The sequence below is a fragment of the Chaetodon auriga genome, chromosome 13 (assembly GCF_051107435.1).
Source record: "Chaetodon auriga isolate fChaAug3 chromosome 13, fChaAug3.hap1, whole genome shotgun sequence".
NCBI lineage: Eukaryota > Metazoa > Chordata > Actinopteri > Chaetodontiformes > Chaetodontidae > Chaetodon > Chaetodon auriga.
This window is the reverse complement of record NC_135086.1, coordinates 6,128,724-6,144,128: the sequence shown is the minus strand read 5'-3', so window position 1 is coordinate 6,144,128 and position 15,405 is coordinate 6,128,724. Positions and strand designations below refer to the sequence as shown.

General features: G+C 44.4%; 2 protein-coding genes and 1 long non-coding RNA gene across 3 annotated transcripts; all 3 read right to left on the bottom strand.

Moving 5' to 3' along the window:
• Positions 1 to 702: 702 nt before the first annotated feature.
• LOC143330726 (uncharacterized) lies at positions 703 to 2,697 on the bottom strand. Its single transcript, XM_076747463.1, has 4 exons — positions 2,627 to 2,697; positions 2,262 to 2,341; positions 1,563 to 2,134; positions 703 to 916 (listed from the first exon to the last, which is right to left on the bottom strand). Exons 3-4 carry the CDS (start codon positions 1,982 to 1,984, stop codon positions 877 to 879), a joined length of 462 nt encoding a protein of 153 aa, XP_076603578.1. The 5' UTR covers positions 1,985 to 2,134; positions 2,262 to 2,341; positions 2,627 to 2,697; the 3' UTR covers positions 703 to 876.
• A 229-nt stretch (positions 2,698 to 2,926) lies between these two features.
• Positions 2,927 to 4,320, bottom strand: LOC143330875 (uncharacterized). The gene is made up of 4 exons (XR_013077970.1): positions 4,262 to 4,320; positions 4,017 to 4,042; positions 3,686 to 3,909; positions 2,927 to 3,165 (listed from the first exon to the last, which is right to left on the bottom strand). It is a non-coding gene; the product is annotated as an uncharacterized LOC143330875 (long non-coding RNA).
• A 1,688-nt stretch (positions 4,321 to 6,008) lies between these two features.
• On the bottom strand, positions 6,009 to 15,229 carry lss (lanosterol synthase (2,3-oxidosqualene-lanosterol cyclase)). Its single transcript, XM_076747056.1, has 22 exons — positions 15,128 to 15,229; positions 14,213 to 14,381; positions 13,909 to 14,047; positions 13,597 to 13,705; positions 13,343 to 13,464; positions 13,101 to 13,197; positions 12,500 to 12,635; positions 11,753 to 11,861; positions 11,297 to 11,415; positions 11,053 to 11,150; positions 10,857 to 10,884; positions 9,816 to 9,872; positions 9,372 to 9,443; positions 9,177 to 9,227; positions 8,775 to 8,924; positions 8,242 to 8,338; positions 7,686 to 7,791; positions 7,535 to 7,600; positions 7,367 to 7,447; positions 7,072 to 7,242; positions 6,671 to 6,749; positions 6,009 to 6,570 (listed from the first exon to the last, which is right to left on the bottom strand). The coding sequence occupies exons 1-22, from the start codon at positions 15,139 to 15,141 to the stop codon at positions 6,433 to 6,435; spliced, it is 2,208 nt and encodes a 735-aa protein (XP_076603171.1). The 5' UTR covers positions 15,142 to 15,229; the 3' UTR covers positions 6,009 to 6,432.
• Positions 15,230 to 15,405: the final 176 nt, after the last annotated feature.

The window sequence follows — 15,405 nt, the reverse complement described above, 5'->3', positions numbered from 1 at the left end:
GGAAATAATGAGGCTACATGCAAAAGAGAAGGAAGAGGAAAAGCACTGCAGAGTTTATCTGCTTTTATGATAAACAGATGGCAGTTTTATGTTGTTTATCACAAAGGACAGATTCCGATCAATGTCTAATAATCAACAGCCTACACTACGTCACAGTAATGGGCTCAGATGTTCAGCCTCTGCACTAACTGTCCTCTTCTTTTCTGTCCTCTTCTTTTCTGTCTTTCTTGCAAATTGCTGCTGCTGACATCAAGTGTGCAGGACAGTAGATTTAAAAGCTTTCATGAAGACTGAATAACACGAGCTGCGGTTGGTGCTGTCACACTCCCTGGTCCTCAGCCTCAGACAGCTGCTGAAACCACATCCCCTCACCAGGGGGCGCCACACCCAGCGGTGAGGAGGCGCTTCAGTACTTTCCGTTCTTGGCTCAGTTGAGTGTTTTGATTGCTGAGCTGTTTGTGATGAAATGTTAGAGAACAACAGAGATTTGGAGAATGTTTGAGATATAGAGATATAAGAGATCTCTATATCTCAAACAGAGATATAAAACTGAGAAATGCAGCAAACTGTCTTTCTGCAGAAGCTCGAACCAGCAAATATTTTTTCTTTTATAAAATGCGTCCTTTTTTATTTGATGAACAAAATTATCACCAATGAGGTCAAATGAAAAAGAGGCAAAGCATTTATTCATGTTTATGATAAACCTGACATTTAATTTGCATTTATTAGCCAAATATTTGAAAAACAAGCTTTAAACACAGGCGTTAAAGTGTAGCTGATGACATAAGGTGATGATGATGATGATGATGATGAAAGGCAGCAGGATGAAGGTTTGCAGGTGGAAACTTTCTCCTTTCTCTTCCCATCCACACATCCTCATCTAGTCGGAGTCGCTGCTGCAGGAGCTGCTGGAGGACTACAGCAGAGACAAACAGGTCATTTCAATCAGTGACTGAAGTCAGAGTCTAATCAAACCATCAATAACACTGTCAACAAATGAATCACCTGATGTGTCAATAATGCATTCCTCATTTCCTTATTGTGTCTTTGAATGATGAAAATATTCTACATATACATTATACAATGCACAGTGTGCAGAGCCTGTTTCAATCAAAACAATACGATGACACTGAATCACGAATGCGATGTTGCTGGAAAAATGCTAGAAGGGCTCAAAGATGCTAAAACTCATCATTTGATCCATCGTTTAGTCCAGTCCGTCCAGTTGCCAGTTTATTAGGTACACCTGCTGTAGCTAAAGCGAAGTCTGAAACAGCAGTCCTTTATATGGAGGATGGAGGGTTTAGTACAGGATGTTTGTGTCAGACTGCATTAGCTTTAGATGAATCTAAAAACTGGCACAGAATGTATTTCATAAATTAATAAATACGTGATTTGAGAATACACTGTTCGTAATTATAGTAACATTTTGATTCATTGCATACGTGAAATCGTCTTCTTAATGTGGCTTAAATGAAAATACTGCTTACTGTCAGAGATCTGTGACACAGAATTTACAACAGAGATGTTACACCTTTATCAGTAAATCAACTGGATCTTACCCCGTGACTCGTGCCTCCTTTCTTGTGGCACTGGACATGCACGTGACCATACGTGTGCCTGTGGCCATGCCCAGGACCATGACTGTACCCGTACCCGTACCCATGCCCGTGCCCGTGCCCGTGCCCGTGCTCATGCCCATGACCGTGACCGTGCCCGTGCCCGTGCCCGTGCTCATGCCCATGACCGTGACCGTGCCCGTGCCCGTGCTCATGCCCATGACCGTGCCCGTGCCCATGCCCGTGCTCATGCCCATGACCATGTCCGTGCCCGTGCTCATGCCCATGACCATGACCATGTCCAGGCCCGTGCCCGTGCCCAGGACCATGACTATGACCGTGCCCGTGTTCATGCCCATGACCATGTCCGTGTCCTGGTCCATGGCCAGATCCATAACCACAACCAGGCCCTGGTCCATGGTCATGGCCTCCACACCCTCCACCAGGTGGGCCTACAGGATTGTATGCAGGTGGACCACAGGGCTGAGGGGGGCAGGGATTGGGGGGCACAATGCATGGTGGAGGACATCCTCCTGGCGTTTGCTGAGGAAAGCTGCCAAAAGGGTACTGGTTCCCTACAGCCAAACAGAGGGAGAGGGGCTCAAGATTTTCTCTTTAAGTTTTTATACACTTGACTTGAAATGAAATGGAAGAAGTTTGACAAGAAGGACTGTGAGTGAAAAAAACAAGTGAGTTATTTACCTCCGTTATTCCCGTACATTTCACAATTTCAGATGCAAACCCTGGAATGAAAGAAGCCACTTAATTTGCACACAGATCCCCTGTTGACATAAGGAAAGCAAAAACATCTTTAATGAAAATGTGGATTTAAGCTGTTTTAAAACCTAAAATACTCTGTGGAGAAGACAGTGTGCTTTGTTCAATATCAGAGAACATGCAGTCCAAGTCAAACATATTGCATCAGGCAAAATGTGACAAACACATCACGAAGCAACGCCTCACATGACTTTACAAAGATGATGACGGAATAACGCAATCAGTTAACAAAGGAAACACAAGATGGTCAGTCATGGTAATGATGTCCAGATAGCTCCTGGTGAACTTACTGTGTGCTGGAGAGCAGATCCACAGACACAGCAGGGAACTGGCCCTGCTTTTATAGGAGGCCACACCTCAGCTCAAAAGAATCCAGTGAACATCCTCAGGGCAGAGCCTGGAAGTGTCTGAGTTTGGCACCATCTGATGGTCGTTTCACCAATGACACTGTGGCACTATGACAATGAAATCCCACCAACCCCCTCCCTCAAAGATCCAGCTTTCCGCTCAGACTGTTTCTGCTTTCTACAGATGTGCCCCTGACCTACATGCAGTGACCTGAATAAGAAAAGAAAGACAACACAGCCTCCCCAAAAAATGAACTTTCTTTATTACATCAGCATTTCATTCAAAGCCATACAGTCAGTGAAATCTCACTCTGTGATTTTGCATGTCTTGGATAAAGAATATATACGATTTTTTAAGATTTTCATTCATATGTGATTCATGTGTAAGGTCAGCAGGATGAAGGTCTGCAGGTGGGAACGTCTTCGTCCCATTCAGACATCTTCATCTAGTCGGAGTCGCTGCTGCAGGAGCTGCTGGAGGACTACAGCCAGGGTGAGCAAAGAAGAAGAAAACAAAGAGAACAAGTCAACCAGCTGTGACGGCCTATCGTTCAATTATTGACGAAGGAGTCGGAGCAGGGAAGGGGAAGACGACGAGACACTAAACCTCCACCTGCTCCATCAGAGGCTGCAACAAAACAGCATCCAGCTGTGAATGTGTGCAGTGATTGGTCACTGATCTACCCTGCAGGGACGACCTTCAAAAAGCATTGATTTAACATCAGTAACAGAGAATTCCTGCGATCAGTTTGTGTTTTTTCAGTTAACAATTTGATGTTTTACTATAATCAAACTGTTTTGTGCAGGATTTCAATACTTTATTTAGAAGTTTTATTAGTCTCTAAATCAATTTTAACATCCTACATTTTAGCAATTTGTTTTGAAGGTGCTACATTACTAAGTTTTGATTGATTGATTGATTGATTGATGATTCATGTTTCTCTGACTTCTGAGCAAAATCCACTTTCTGTCGTGAATGAAGTGGGCGTTGTTGACTCTTACCCCGTGGCAGTCCTTCCCCTTCTTGTGACACTTGCGATGCTTGTGGCCACGCTTCTGCTTGTGCCTCCGCTTGGGCCCATGTCCATGTCCATGGCCACAGCAGCAGCCGCCACCATGTCCATGGCCGCCACCGTGTCCATGTCCGTGTCCATGGCCACAGCAGCCACCGTGTCCGTGTCCATGTCCATGTCCATGTCCGTGGCAATGGCCACGGCCGTGGCCTCCTGTCATCAGTCATAAATTATTATTTAGTAACTGTGCATGTCAAGAATGCAACACACATTCAATAGGCTTTGATGAAAGAGATGAGAATGAACCCAAAGGAAGTTACCTCGAAACATTTCAAAGCTTCAAACCCTGAAATTGAAGAAAAGATAAGAGTTTAATGCACAGAAAACCCTCCTGAGCAAATGAAAATCTTTGCACACAAGAATAAAAATACACCTGAGAAACACCTTCATACAGTTCAAAATCATTTAAAAATGGCCGTCGCCCTCTGCACATGAAAGGCTCATTCCATATGTTTCTAAGGTGCAGAGGTACAGATGATGAGCTGAGAGTCAGAAGTGAACTTACTGTGTGCTGGACAGCGAAGCCACAGATGCAGCTGGTACCTGCTGCTCCTTTTATGTAAAGCCACACCTCAACCCGAAGCAGGTCGCCAGGGCAGTGCCTGCACTCACCTACTGTGACACAGTGTGAGTGGCACTATGTGTGACCTGCACCCTGCAGAACACATGCAGCTCTGCACGCAGTAAGAATACTGCAGATATGCAAAAAAAACAAAAACAAAAACAAAAACAAAAACAAAACAGCATTTCCATGTGATTTTCAATACTTCTGCTGGTGTTGTAAACATAGTGAGACTGCCCCGCGATATCTGCTGGTTCCAGTCGAACGCACACAGACACATCATGTAAGCCAAAGGTCAGCGCGTTCATTTTGTCCTTGGCACGTTTACTAAGCCAGAGCGATGTTATCAGGAAACAAAACCTGTATTTTCTCATCTGAAGAGCGAACAAAGAGGTTTATTTTGGCTGTTTCTTTTCTTTGCAAGCCTCCACACGCACATCACTCATTCTCTTTCTGGAGGTGTATCTATAAACTGGCTTTGTGATGCTCACCTGTGTTCACTACTCAAGAAAACAAAAGTATCCTGTGGCATGTTGCAATGCACACACACATTGGACAACAGCACATCAGGCAATGAGGCAGGCTGGGAGTGAAGAAAACAAAATATTTAGCTTGATTGTGGTCTGACTCGTCCTTCTGTTCGATCGAAGTAGAGTCACGTCTTCCAAGTCAGCTGCAAGTTTTTCAGAATGTCGACTATTAAAACTGTATTTTGACAGTTTCCCTTTGATTGCATTAGCAGGGATTGTTTGGCATAATCAAAACCTAACAGGTTTAAAACAAAGTTTGATTTTTATTATTGTTATTACTCAGAGAGTCAAGTTTCAAATTTCAAGTGACGTCTTCCATGAGTCGGATCAGGTCACATCTCAAGAGTCTCAGTCCTCGAGTCTTTAGGGAGGCTCAATTCTCGGGTCAAGACTTCAGGGAATAAAGTCTCAAGTCAAATCTTATTTCTACTTTAAAGTCCATGATTTTAAGGCTTTTCTTGTTGTTGTGGGGAGAATTAACCCCCCCCCCCCCCCCCCTCCCTCAGAAAAGGTGGTGTTAGGAGAACAAAAGCCAGCTGTCTTATCAGCGTGCGGACATGCTGAAGACTCTGAACAAAGAGCAGAAAGCAGAAAGCACTGGCTCAACCAGTTACGTAGCTCTGTCCTTGAATGCCTCGTACTCCCACCACATGCTTTCCAGCTCACTTCAGCTGCATCAACACGCTTCTCTTTACACGAGACGCTCCCATATTTGATGACTGTCATATGGGCATCACACAGTGAGAACATTCACAAACTTTTACACCACCTTAAAATCAATAAACTATGCCTTTAAGGCCAGGTCAGTAAGTTCAGGTGTGTCAGTCAGCATTAGCTATATATAAGCAACCATGGATCCTTCTTGCTTTCCCTCTAGCAGCTGCTGGACTAAAATACCAAAATGTGCTGGTGCTGCGTGTGCAATGGGAGGTGGTGCTGAGAAAAATGTGTCTGCTGTGCCAACTGATAAAGGTTTAACATCACGGGACATCACTGCCCACATACTGGGTGTTTCAAAGGCGGTAAACACGTCCAGCACGTGAGAGCCGACGAGCCAGAGAACGAACATTTGGTCTCATTAATGCAGTTAAAAATCCTGACTGCTGATCGTTGGCTGAGCAGCGTAAAGCCATTTAACTGAAGACACGTGCAGCTGTTATAACATGATAGAAAAATTCTTTATTCTAAATGCAAAGGAAGGAGCGGGGATGTAAGACGTGGACATTATTGCTTCTATGCACTTTATAAAGCGGCGCACGTGAACAGGGCGTCCTGGTTAGCAGCAGATCATCACAACAGCATTTTAAGGAGTAGCTCTGATAGATGAGCTGTCCTGAAATGTCAACACAGAAAGATATTCAAAGAATGAGACGTGTTCCTAAATCTGACAGACTCAGGTGAAGTGCTAAAACGTCCACGCTGAGACACTTAAAGGGTCACACACACACAGAAATGATGGACAATCTGAAGGCCGACAGTCCTGTTTTCATTGATTGTCTGAACTTTCTGGCTGCTGTTTGCTTTCTTTGAAGACATTTTGCTTCTTCATCCTGGCGCATGGTTTGATGAACCTTATGGACGTCTTCACAGCTTGACCTTCCCAGCCAACGGGCTGCCGGGGTAAAGGGCCGAGAAGCGGCCGAGGGTCCAGACTGGGAAGACGTTTCTGTAGGAGGTGTAGCTGATAGCACAGCTCTTGTTGAACACGCCTGCGATATTCTCCTGGTGAAGGAGAACAATCGCACATTAAAGCTCACATCATGTCAGACTGTCATTGGGTTCATTTATTCTGCTATTAGCTGTGTTAGAGGCAGAGAATCACCTGAGGCCAGTCTCCGTTGGGCAGCTGTTTGTCAATAAGCAGCTGTACTCCTCTCTCAATGGCCCGTCTGTCAGGATGCCTGTACACGCCCACAACAGATTTGATTGAATTTGAATGATCTTGTTTGGTTAGATTCAATTTTACAATCAGTTACTGGAATTTTATGTTGTAGTCGGGTAAATAAACCACGCAGACGGACTATAAAGGGTTTAGCATGGACAAATTAAAAAGCAACAGCAAATAAATAAATAAAACTATGATAGAAAGATAAATATATGACAATGGCTAAAATTGTCAAAAGACCTTAACTCTGGCCAAAAAAACGCTCCTCTCTATGTGCGATGTCTGAATACACTTTGGTCTAAACACTTCGGAGGAGCTGAAGTTCAGCGTTAGCTCACCTGGCGGCCATGAGGCCTAACAAAGCCCAGCAGGTGTTGTGGATCTGAGCTGTGTCGCTCTGGATGTAGCGCCGCTGCTCGCACGACTCGAAGTCCTCCCCCCAGCCTCCGTCTGACATCTGCCGGTCCAGCAGGAACTGACAGGCCTTCTGCACCTCCACACACACGTCCCTGATGACAGACGCAACAGAGTGAAGACGTGTGTTCACAGAAGTGCAAAGGAGTCAAGTCTTAACTCTCAGGTCACATGTTGAGTGTTTAGGAGGGTTCAGTGGTCAGTGTGTGGAACTCGTACTCATCCCTGTAGACGTGACCCATACAAGCAAAGGCTTCAAGGCCAAACCATATTCCATATGTGAAGCACACTCCCCAGGACCTGAGCATGAGCACAGAGGGATTATTTTTCATTGAGCATGACTGTTAGGGAGGTTATCAGGTAGTGAAATACTAAGCGTAGTCTCACCCTTCCCAGGATCCATCAGGCCTCTGTACCTTCCTGCAGTACTCGAGTCCTTCCTTCAAAGTGGAGCTGGAAATGAAATCAAAGAAAACATGTGTGAAATGTGTGTGCTTACAGTACGTATAGTGAGTGTGTACGCTTGTGTGTATCACACCTTATCTCCTCAGCGCGGTGTTGAGGGTAGGCCTTCTGGAAGTGCCTCAGAGCCTGCATGACTGCTGATGTACACTCCACATACGTGTAATCTATCATGATATCACCTGCAGGTGTGTGTGTGTGTGTGTGAGAGCAAGAGACAGAGCAGAGATTCACACAGTTTTAGTTGTAAACATCACATTTCACAACACGTACACATCCTCTTTTTAACAGGGAAACATGATGTCATCAGGCTCTCTGCCCTTTAAAATTGAGAAGACCCTAATATTGCAGTGGAAAAAGTTTTCCAGCCTCTAAATGTTGAATGGAGAGAGAAATGTCACATTTATATTTGAGTCCTTTGGTTCCTTTTTTCGTATTTTGCAGGTTGAGTAACACTGAGAGTCCTCACAGTGAACTGAGCGTCTTTACAAAACTGCAAGTTGCATCAGGCACCGACGTGCAGGATGCTGTTATTATGAAATGGATATTGCACAATATATTTCTGTGATATCACCTCAGTGAACAATCAAGACTGGACATATCTGGCAGTACGGTGTGAGCAGCAGACCTACCGAACACCTCGGAGGGGTTGAGCAGCTCCAGCAGTTTCCCTCCTCTCTTAGTTTCATATGTGGCAAATCCACCGTCAGAGTTTCTCATGCTCAGCAGCTACAAGGAGAAGGGAGACAAATGATGGTGGTAAATGGTATAAATCTCCCAGCAGTCTGATGACGGTTTGTGTACGGATTAAACAAACTGAATGTGTCAGTTGATGAGCTTTAGACGTGCTGGTTGGTGGATTTTGTTACCTTTGGACAAACCAAGCTAGCTGTTTCCCCCTGTTTCCAGTCTCTGTGCTAAGCTAAATAATATATATTGCAGCCTGTAGCTTCATATTTATGAGCAGATAAGAGAGCAATATAAATCTTCTTGGCTGTTTTTGAAAGTGCAGAAACATCCAACGATTCCTTTAACCCAGTGATGTTATCAAAATACAACCTGGAGCTTTTCATTAAAGATGAACTGAGAAAAGGTGACGACGGTGGTACATTCAGTATGATGCAGTATCAGGCAGTTTATTCATTCATGTGCTGTGCAGACCCACCACATTGACAGCATCGTACAGGCGCTCTGAGGCGACAGGCTGGCTGATGGAGGGACAGAGCTCCTGCAGCAGCATCACTGACTTCAGGCCCTCAGCTGTGCAGTCAGCCACAATCCAACCACAGTCCCGGGTACTGAAGGGGAAGCCTCCCTGACAAAAAAGCATATGTAAACCGGCTGAGAAATATGTCTTTTTCAAGGCTTTTTGTGCCTTTATTTTCTTTCATGTAGCCTTTTTGATATGATACGTTATGATGGTGATTGTTATGATCCGCTGGAGTTCAGCACAATACAGGACGAATAGATTCTTCACCTTCATGACTGAGACACACCTGTCTGAGATCCAGTTAAGCAACAATTTGAAAAGTGTTCAAAAGGGGATCTTGTGTAATATAAGTTTTACCTTGTTCATTTGTCTGTAGTACTTCTGGTACTCGGGAGGATTCTCAGGTATCTGTTGGAGTGGAAAAACTAGTCAGGCATAAGAGATCAGTTTGATAGCAGCAGTAATCTGACAGTTACTGAAGCTTAAACGAGCGCTGCCAAACACTTTCCACTTTAGATAATGAAAACCCTGTAACTGTGACGCTCGCAGTACCTGTGTGACGGCGAGGAACTGATGGGCATCCCGGAGGCACTCAGCTAGTCTGGGGTTATCCTGCGCTCCTGCCTGAAAGACCCCAGGAACAATTTATGATAATCAGCTACATGATACCTTCCAATCAAAGGCCCATGATTGGATTGTAACCTTAACAACATGGAGGGAAGTTGTGCTTTTGCACTTACTGCCTGTATTGTGATGATAGAAATCTGTTTGAAAATCTCAAAGCTTCTCTTTAATTTCCAGGAAATTTCTCCAACATAACAAATCATCATCTTAAAAACATGTCCAGGATATTTCATGTGTGTCAGGTGCAGAGAGCGCGTACGTGCACACACAGAATCTCAGCTACACCGAAAAAAAAAATGAAGCAGAGTCCCAACAAAAAAGATGTGACCACCTGCTTTTAGACGGTCATCATATATGACTTTTTTAGGTTACCTCAAGGAACGCCTGCACAGCAAAGCAAGTGTCCCACAGCTGAGATCCATTGGTCCCCTGTGCACAACAAAAAGGACAAAGTGGACAAAGACTTCATTACTTTCAGACATGAAGGTTTGAAGACCTTTGAACGGATCTTAAATACGGTCGCAAAAACCATCAAATGCTATGATGACGCTGGCTCTCTTTAGGAGTCACCTCTGCTGTGGAGGACCTGATTAGCTTGTTAGTGCCATGGCTTGATCACAGTGATCATCAGCGAAGGCCAGGTGATGCACATTTCAAGGCCTTCTAAATACTGTGACTCCTCAAACCTTGCAAAGTGTTTTCATGCAGTCGCTTCCTCAGTTTGTGATGGAATTAAGAAAAAGCATTTAGCAGGAAAAGTGGAGGTCAAGCTGAGGTCTGGAAGACCAGGACAGACTTCAGAGAGAACTCCACATGGGGCTGTCAGAAAGGCAACTCAACCCCCCCTCAATCAAATACCAACAAATTCTGCAACTAAACGTCACACCGTCTGTAAAAAGGCTGAAAAAGGACAGAGGTTGGCTCCTACAACAGGATAATGATCCTAAACACACAAAATCCTCAAGAGGTGCAAACTGAAGTGGTGCAGAACGAGAAGCTGTTTGAGAGAAAGAATGACGAATATCCCCTCAAACAAGAACTGAGAGACTCAAAAAGCCTTTACGAGCTGAGAGACTTGACCAAAAGGGTGTGATTAAGTTCTGAGTCTGCAGGGTGCTCAGACTTTAGCTTCAGGCCCTTTTTATTTTTTGTCCAGTTGTCTTTCACTCGCTCAGCTTAGCAAGCCGCTGTATGTGGGAACTCCTTCAAGACTGTTGCTTCAAGCATTCCAGGCGACAAGGAACAGTGAGCAAAGATGTCATCAAAGGAAAAGGATCTAAAATAGACAATGCTTTGCTTTGTTTCCACCTTTTGAGTACGAGATAGTTCCACACGTGTTATTTCAGAGTTTGATGTGTTCGGTCTTGAGCTACAATGTAGGAAATAATAAAAGTGAATAAAAAAACTTCTCACCTGCATTTTCATGCCGTCTAATCCCAACCTGGAACACAGAACTTAGTAAGTTTCTTGCACATGATTGGTTGAGGATGTATTAGTACTGCATGAGGACTTTTTAACACTATATATCAGAATATTCAGCACAAGTTTTTCTATTCTGATCAGCGATGGAACAGGAATTAGTTTGTTTTTTAGAGACTGGCTGACTGACCAGAGGTAGTCTGGGATCCTGGACACATGCTCCTGAAAGGCCGCAGACGAGGGACCCTCCACATACCAGCGAACCAGCATGTTGATAGTCTTGGAGATCTGAGGAGAGAGGCCAACACTTCATGTTCACATCCTGTGTTTCTTTGACAGTGTCAGCTTAAATACGATGATTTTTTACCCCGTGTCAAACAAATACACATCCCAACATTGATTCAATCTGTCCTCTTTATTTTGGTATATACTACCGGTCCAATGCTGATACATTTGGTGAAGCTGTCGTCAGCCTGGATGTGTTCATACAGTTCTTTGACAGCCTTTCCTCTCAGTATGGTGCTGTGATGAGCTTCGTACACATTCAGCACCACTGCAGGACAACAGGAGGGGTCAGAAGGTCAGCGCAGTGATTCACAGAGAAACTTTTAGGGAAACTCTGATGAACAACGCTTCACTTCTTCTTATCACTGTATAAAAACATCCTGTAGCCAGGGAAATGTTTTTTTCATCTGTCTCAACAGAGTTTCCATTACATTATCATCTTTTTATCGGGAAAATCTGATGAACTCTGACATGTTTAAATCTATGCTGTTTCCCAGGTTAGATGTGAAAATAAAAGTGCTGATACATGCTGCCTGCTCTGCAGGCGCATGCTCCTGCAGTCAGCAGGTTATCATCATGCTGCTCGGTGTGCTGTGCATGCTTACTGTAGGCGATGGTGAGCAGCGTGCTGTGAGGCGTGTAGATGTCACAAGCGGCCACATTGTTCCTCTGAGCAGGCCAGTTAATGGTGGAATAGTCCTGGACATAAAGCTCCTGGAACACAAAGAGCCAGGTAACATTTGGTTATACATCAGCATAGTGGACACTTTTTATATGCTATACAGCATTTCAGTGGTCCTGTTTATTTTACAGCTACAGAAGAAGTAAAAAATAAAGACAAACTGCAGCATCGGGCTGCTCCCTCCACATAGGTCACAGTTGGACTGCAGAGAAGGAAGATTTCACTCCTGTATACTCCTACACTGACATGCAGAGCACGGGGGATCACAGACTGGCTTGATAAGTGTGAAAACGAAGTGAAGTTGAACAACTGTAGGAGATTTATGAGAAGCCTGAACTTTAAGTCCAGAGTTCAGAGCCTGGAATCTGTGCCTGTGTGGGGCATTGAAGCTGTTCTGGAGGCTCCTGGAGGCCCAGCACCTCACTAAGACACTCTGATGGTTTTCCTTTCATTCGTCATGCATCTCTGTCGTGTCAGTCTGTGATTCCTGTTCGTCTTTTGTGAAAAGGTACTGTATTTAACTGTATTTAATTGTAGTTTTACCTTTCTTTTGTCAATGAAGCCTTTTTCAGAACCCATCCAATTAAAGTGCCCATTCAGAAAAAGCATCTGGCTTTAATGCAAGTAAATGAGTATGGCGCCCCCTGGTGAGGGGATGTGGATTCAGCACCTGTCTGAGACTGAGGACCAGGGAGTCTTCGTTTGCGGTCAGTCTGACAGCGTAACAGTAGCTCATGGGGAGGTAGACCTGGCGACAGTGACACCACAGCGTCGAGGGGTGGGCTGGGGTCCAAGTGGGGAACAGCCTGGAACAGTGGAAATGTTTCAAAACATAAGCATCACTTCTGGGCTTCACTTTACATGCAGAGCAAACCGTTTAGGGGTAATGGGTGTCATTTTGTGTCGTATCGTTTCCTGATATTTCTTCTGTATATACTGTCTGCTGCTTGTGCATGAGGCCGTTTGCCTGACGCAGACCTTTGAAACGTGACAGTGATAAACTTTTTAGGAGGTTATGTGCTCTCCCTTTCCCTGTAAGCATGGGTAGCACTAGCTGTCATGGCTAAAGAAAATACAACAGGGGTGCCACCTAGAGGAACTGCAAGATATCACAGTACCATTTAAGTGTAACAATAACAGAAGTCTTTAAAAGTAACAACATAATCCTGTCTTCTCTAACCTCAGCTGAGATCATGAAGCTTTTTTAGTCTATTGAAATAATGACTGACGGTGGTGGAGGATAAAACGGGATGTTAGAACGTCCAACTTACCACATCTCTGGCAGCAGTGTGTTCATTCCCTCCCAACTGTAGACATTTAAAATGGCCAACCAGAATTTACCCCATGAGGGAATCCCCACAGCGCCGCCTGTACGAGATGAACAACACAGACAGCAGCTTGTTTTCCTGTGTGTTATCAGCACAGACTGATCAGTAACCAGTGTGACTGACTGCGGGCTTAATAAGATCTGACTTTGCATTTTTCTGGAGCATTTCAGCTCGTTCTTTCCCACCTTTGCTGTGCAGGTTGTTCCTGGCTCGAACCATATCTGGATCATCGGGCTCTACTCCCAGGATCCTTAATGAGGTGTAACTCAGCGCAGTGCCAAAGACGGTGGACTTGTCTTCAATATGCCTGAAGAAGAACAAAACACGTCCACGATGCTGCCATTATCAATATTCCAAACAGTCTCACATTAAGGACATTTACTCATGTCACGTGTGGATATTAAAAGACAAAAAAAAAAAAAATGTGTCGTTGACTTACAGACCCCAGCCTCCATCTGGCAGCTGAACGGAGCGCAGGTACCTCACCATCTCTTTCTTCAAGGGCTCCGCCAGGGGGATCTTAGCCACGTGGCATGTGATAAGGAGGCCTAAAGCACAGAAATGGACGTCCACAGTCAGACACAGGAGCACAAGCACAAAAACGTTGGTGTCATGAAATCCTCTGCTGCACTCCACCAGCTGATCGTCATACTTAAACGAAACTTATCTCTTACACGGAAGGACAAAAGAGAGCTGCTGCAGATTACAGGTGTCAAATAAGAGGACACGGACGAGGGTGAATTGGCTTTACCTGGGAGCAGGAAGAGAGGCCCGCCGTAGTCCCCTGCCCAGTGACCGTCCTCGGCCTGGAGGTGTCTGTAGAAGTTCATGCCTTTCAGAGCTGCATCCACAGCCGTGTGGGCAGCCGGAGAGTCGGACACAAACTTACTCTGTGGAGAGAAATGGTGATTAGAAATCAACACCAGATAAATATCAAACATTTCAGGGGTCTACCAGCCATTTCTGATACCATTAACAGAAACACTACTATAGCTTTTGTACATAAGATAACAGACAGGAGAGCCTAAATTCACTCTGAAAGATTCAAAGCATACCGTGTCCAAGCCTAGAGAATAGGCTTCTAGCATTGTCTGCTGTCTGTCTGGGGTGTCCTGATCTTCCACATAGCGCCAGGTCTGCCTGCCCTCCACATTGGTCAGCCTCCAGCGGCTCAGGTCTGTGGCAGGCTCGGTCCTGTACGGCCCCCCTCGCCTCCGCAGGTGCCTGGAAGATACAGCAAGTATCTCGAAGTCAGATCATCTGACTGTACTGTTGGGTTCTTGAACTTTTCATTGATTTCATAATACATGTAGGCCACGATCAAGTCTCACAAATAGAAATATTTACTCAGTGAAACCAGTGATTCAGCAGTGAAGACCTCTACTCATCATATGATCGTGATCATCACACATCGCAGGTATTTGATTGTGTCTGATGTTGAAAAAAAATCTTTATAAAGTGAAAGTGGCAATACCACAATCTACAAAAACACATAATTCTACTTAAAGAGAACTACATAAGCACCATCAGCAAAATGTACTCACATATTTTAAGTACATTTTGCACAAGTAAAAAAGTTTAAGTACTGATTTTGCTCCTGTCATTGTCAAATTATTACTGATGCGTAACCATATTAGCAGTTTATCAATTTTGGCAATATTTACAGCAGATATATAATGGAAAAGAAGGTTAACGAGGTGGATGTTAAATTAGATGTACTACAGTAAATGTACTTAGTTATACTTCTCTACTAAATGTAATATTTGCAGTGAATTATATCAATGAATCACAGAATAAACTTTTCCTCACGACCACAACTGACTGAATGAACCAAACTTAAGGGTTAGCTAGCTTAATGTTACATGTTGACTCAAACTTCGGACACAAACGTAATTACCTCACACCGCTTTAATATCATTATTACCGCAGAGAAAGTAGTTTTTTTCCGCTAATTTAAACAAAATACTCACGTTCCCTCGGTCATGTCAGTTATTGGCAGATACGGAGCTGAATCCTCCGCGAACCATATGAATGAACGTCTTTTCAGTCAACCTGAAGACTCTGCCCCTTCTGCTTTTTCATGGGAAACGTAGTGCTATGAGGAGAGTAGGTTCATTATTCAGCGACATTTCAGACTTCATTTCCCAGGTGACCGCGCGGTGCCGTTCGACTCGTTCTCGACATGGAGAGACATGAGCAGAGAGTCGGCTGTCCAATCACAAGGCAGTGGGGCAGGGAAAGGGGCAGG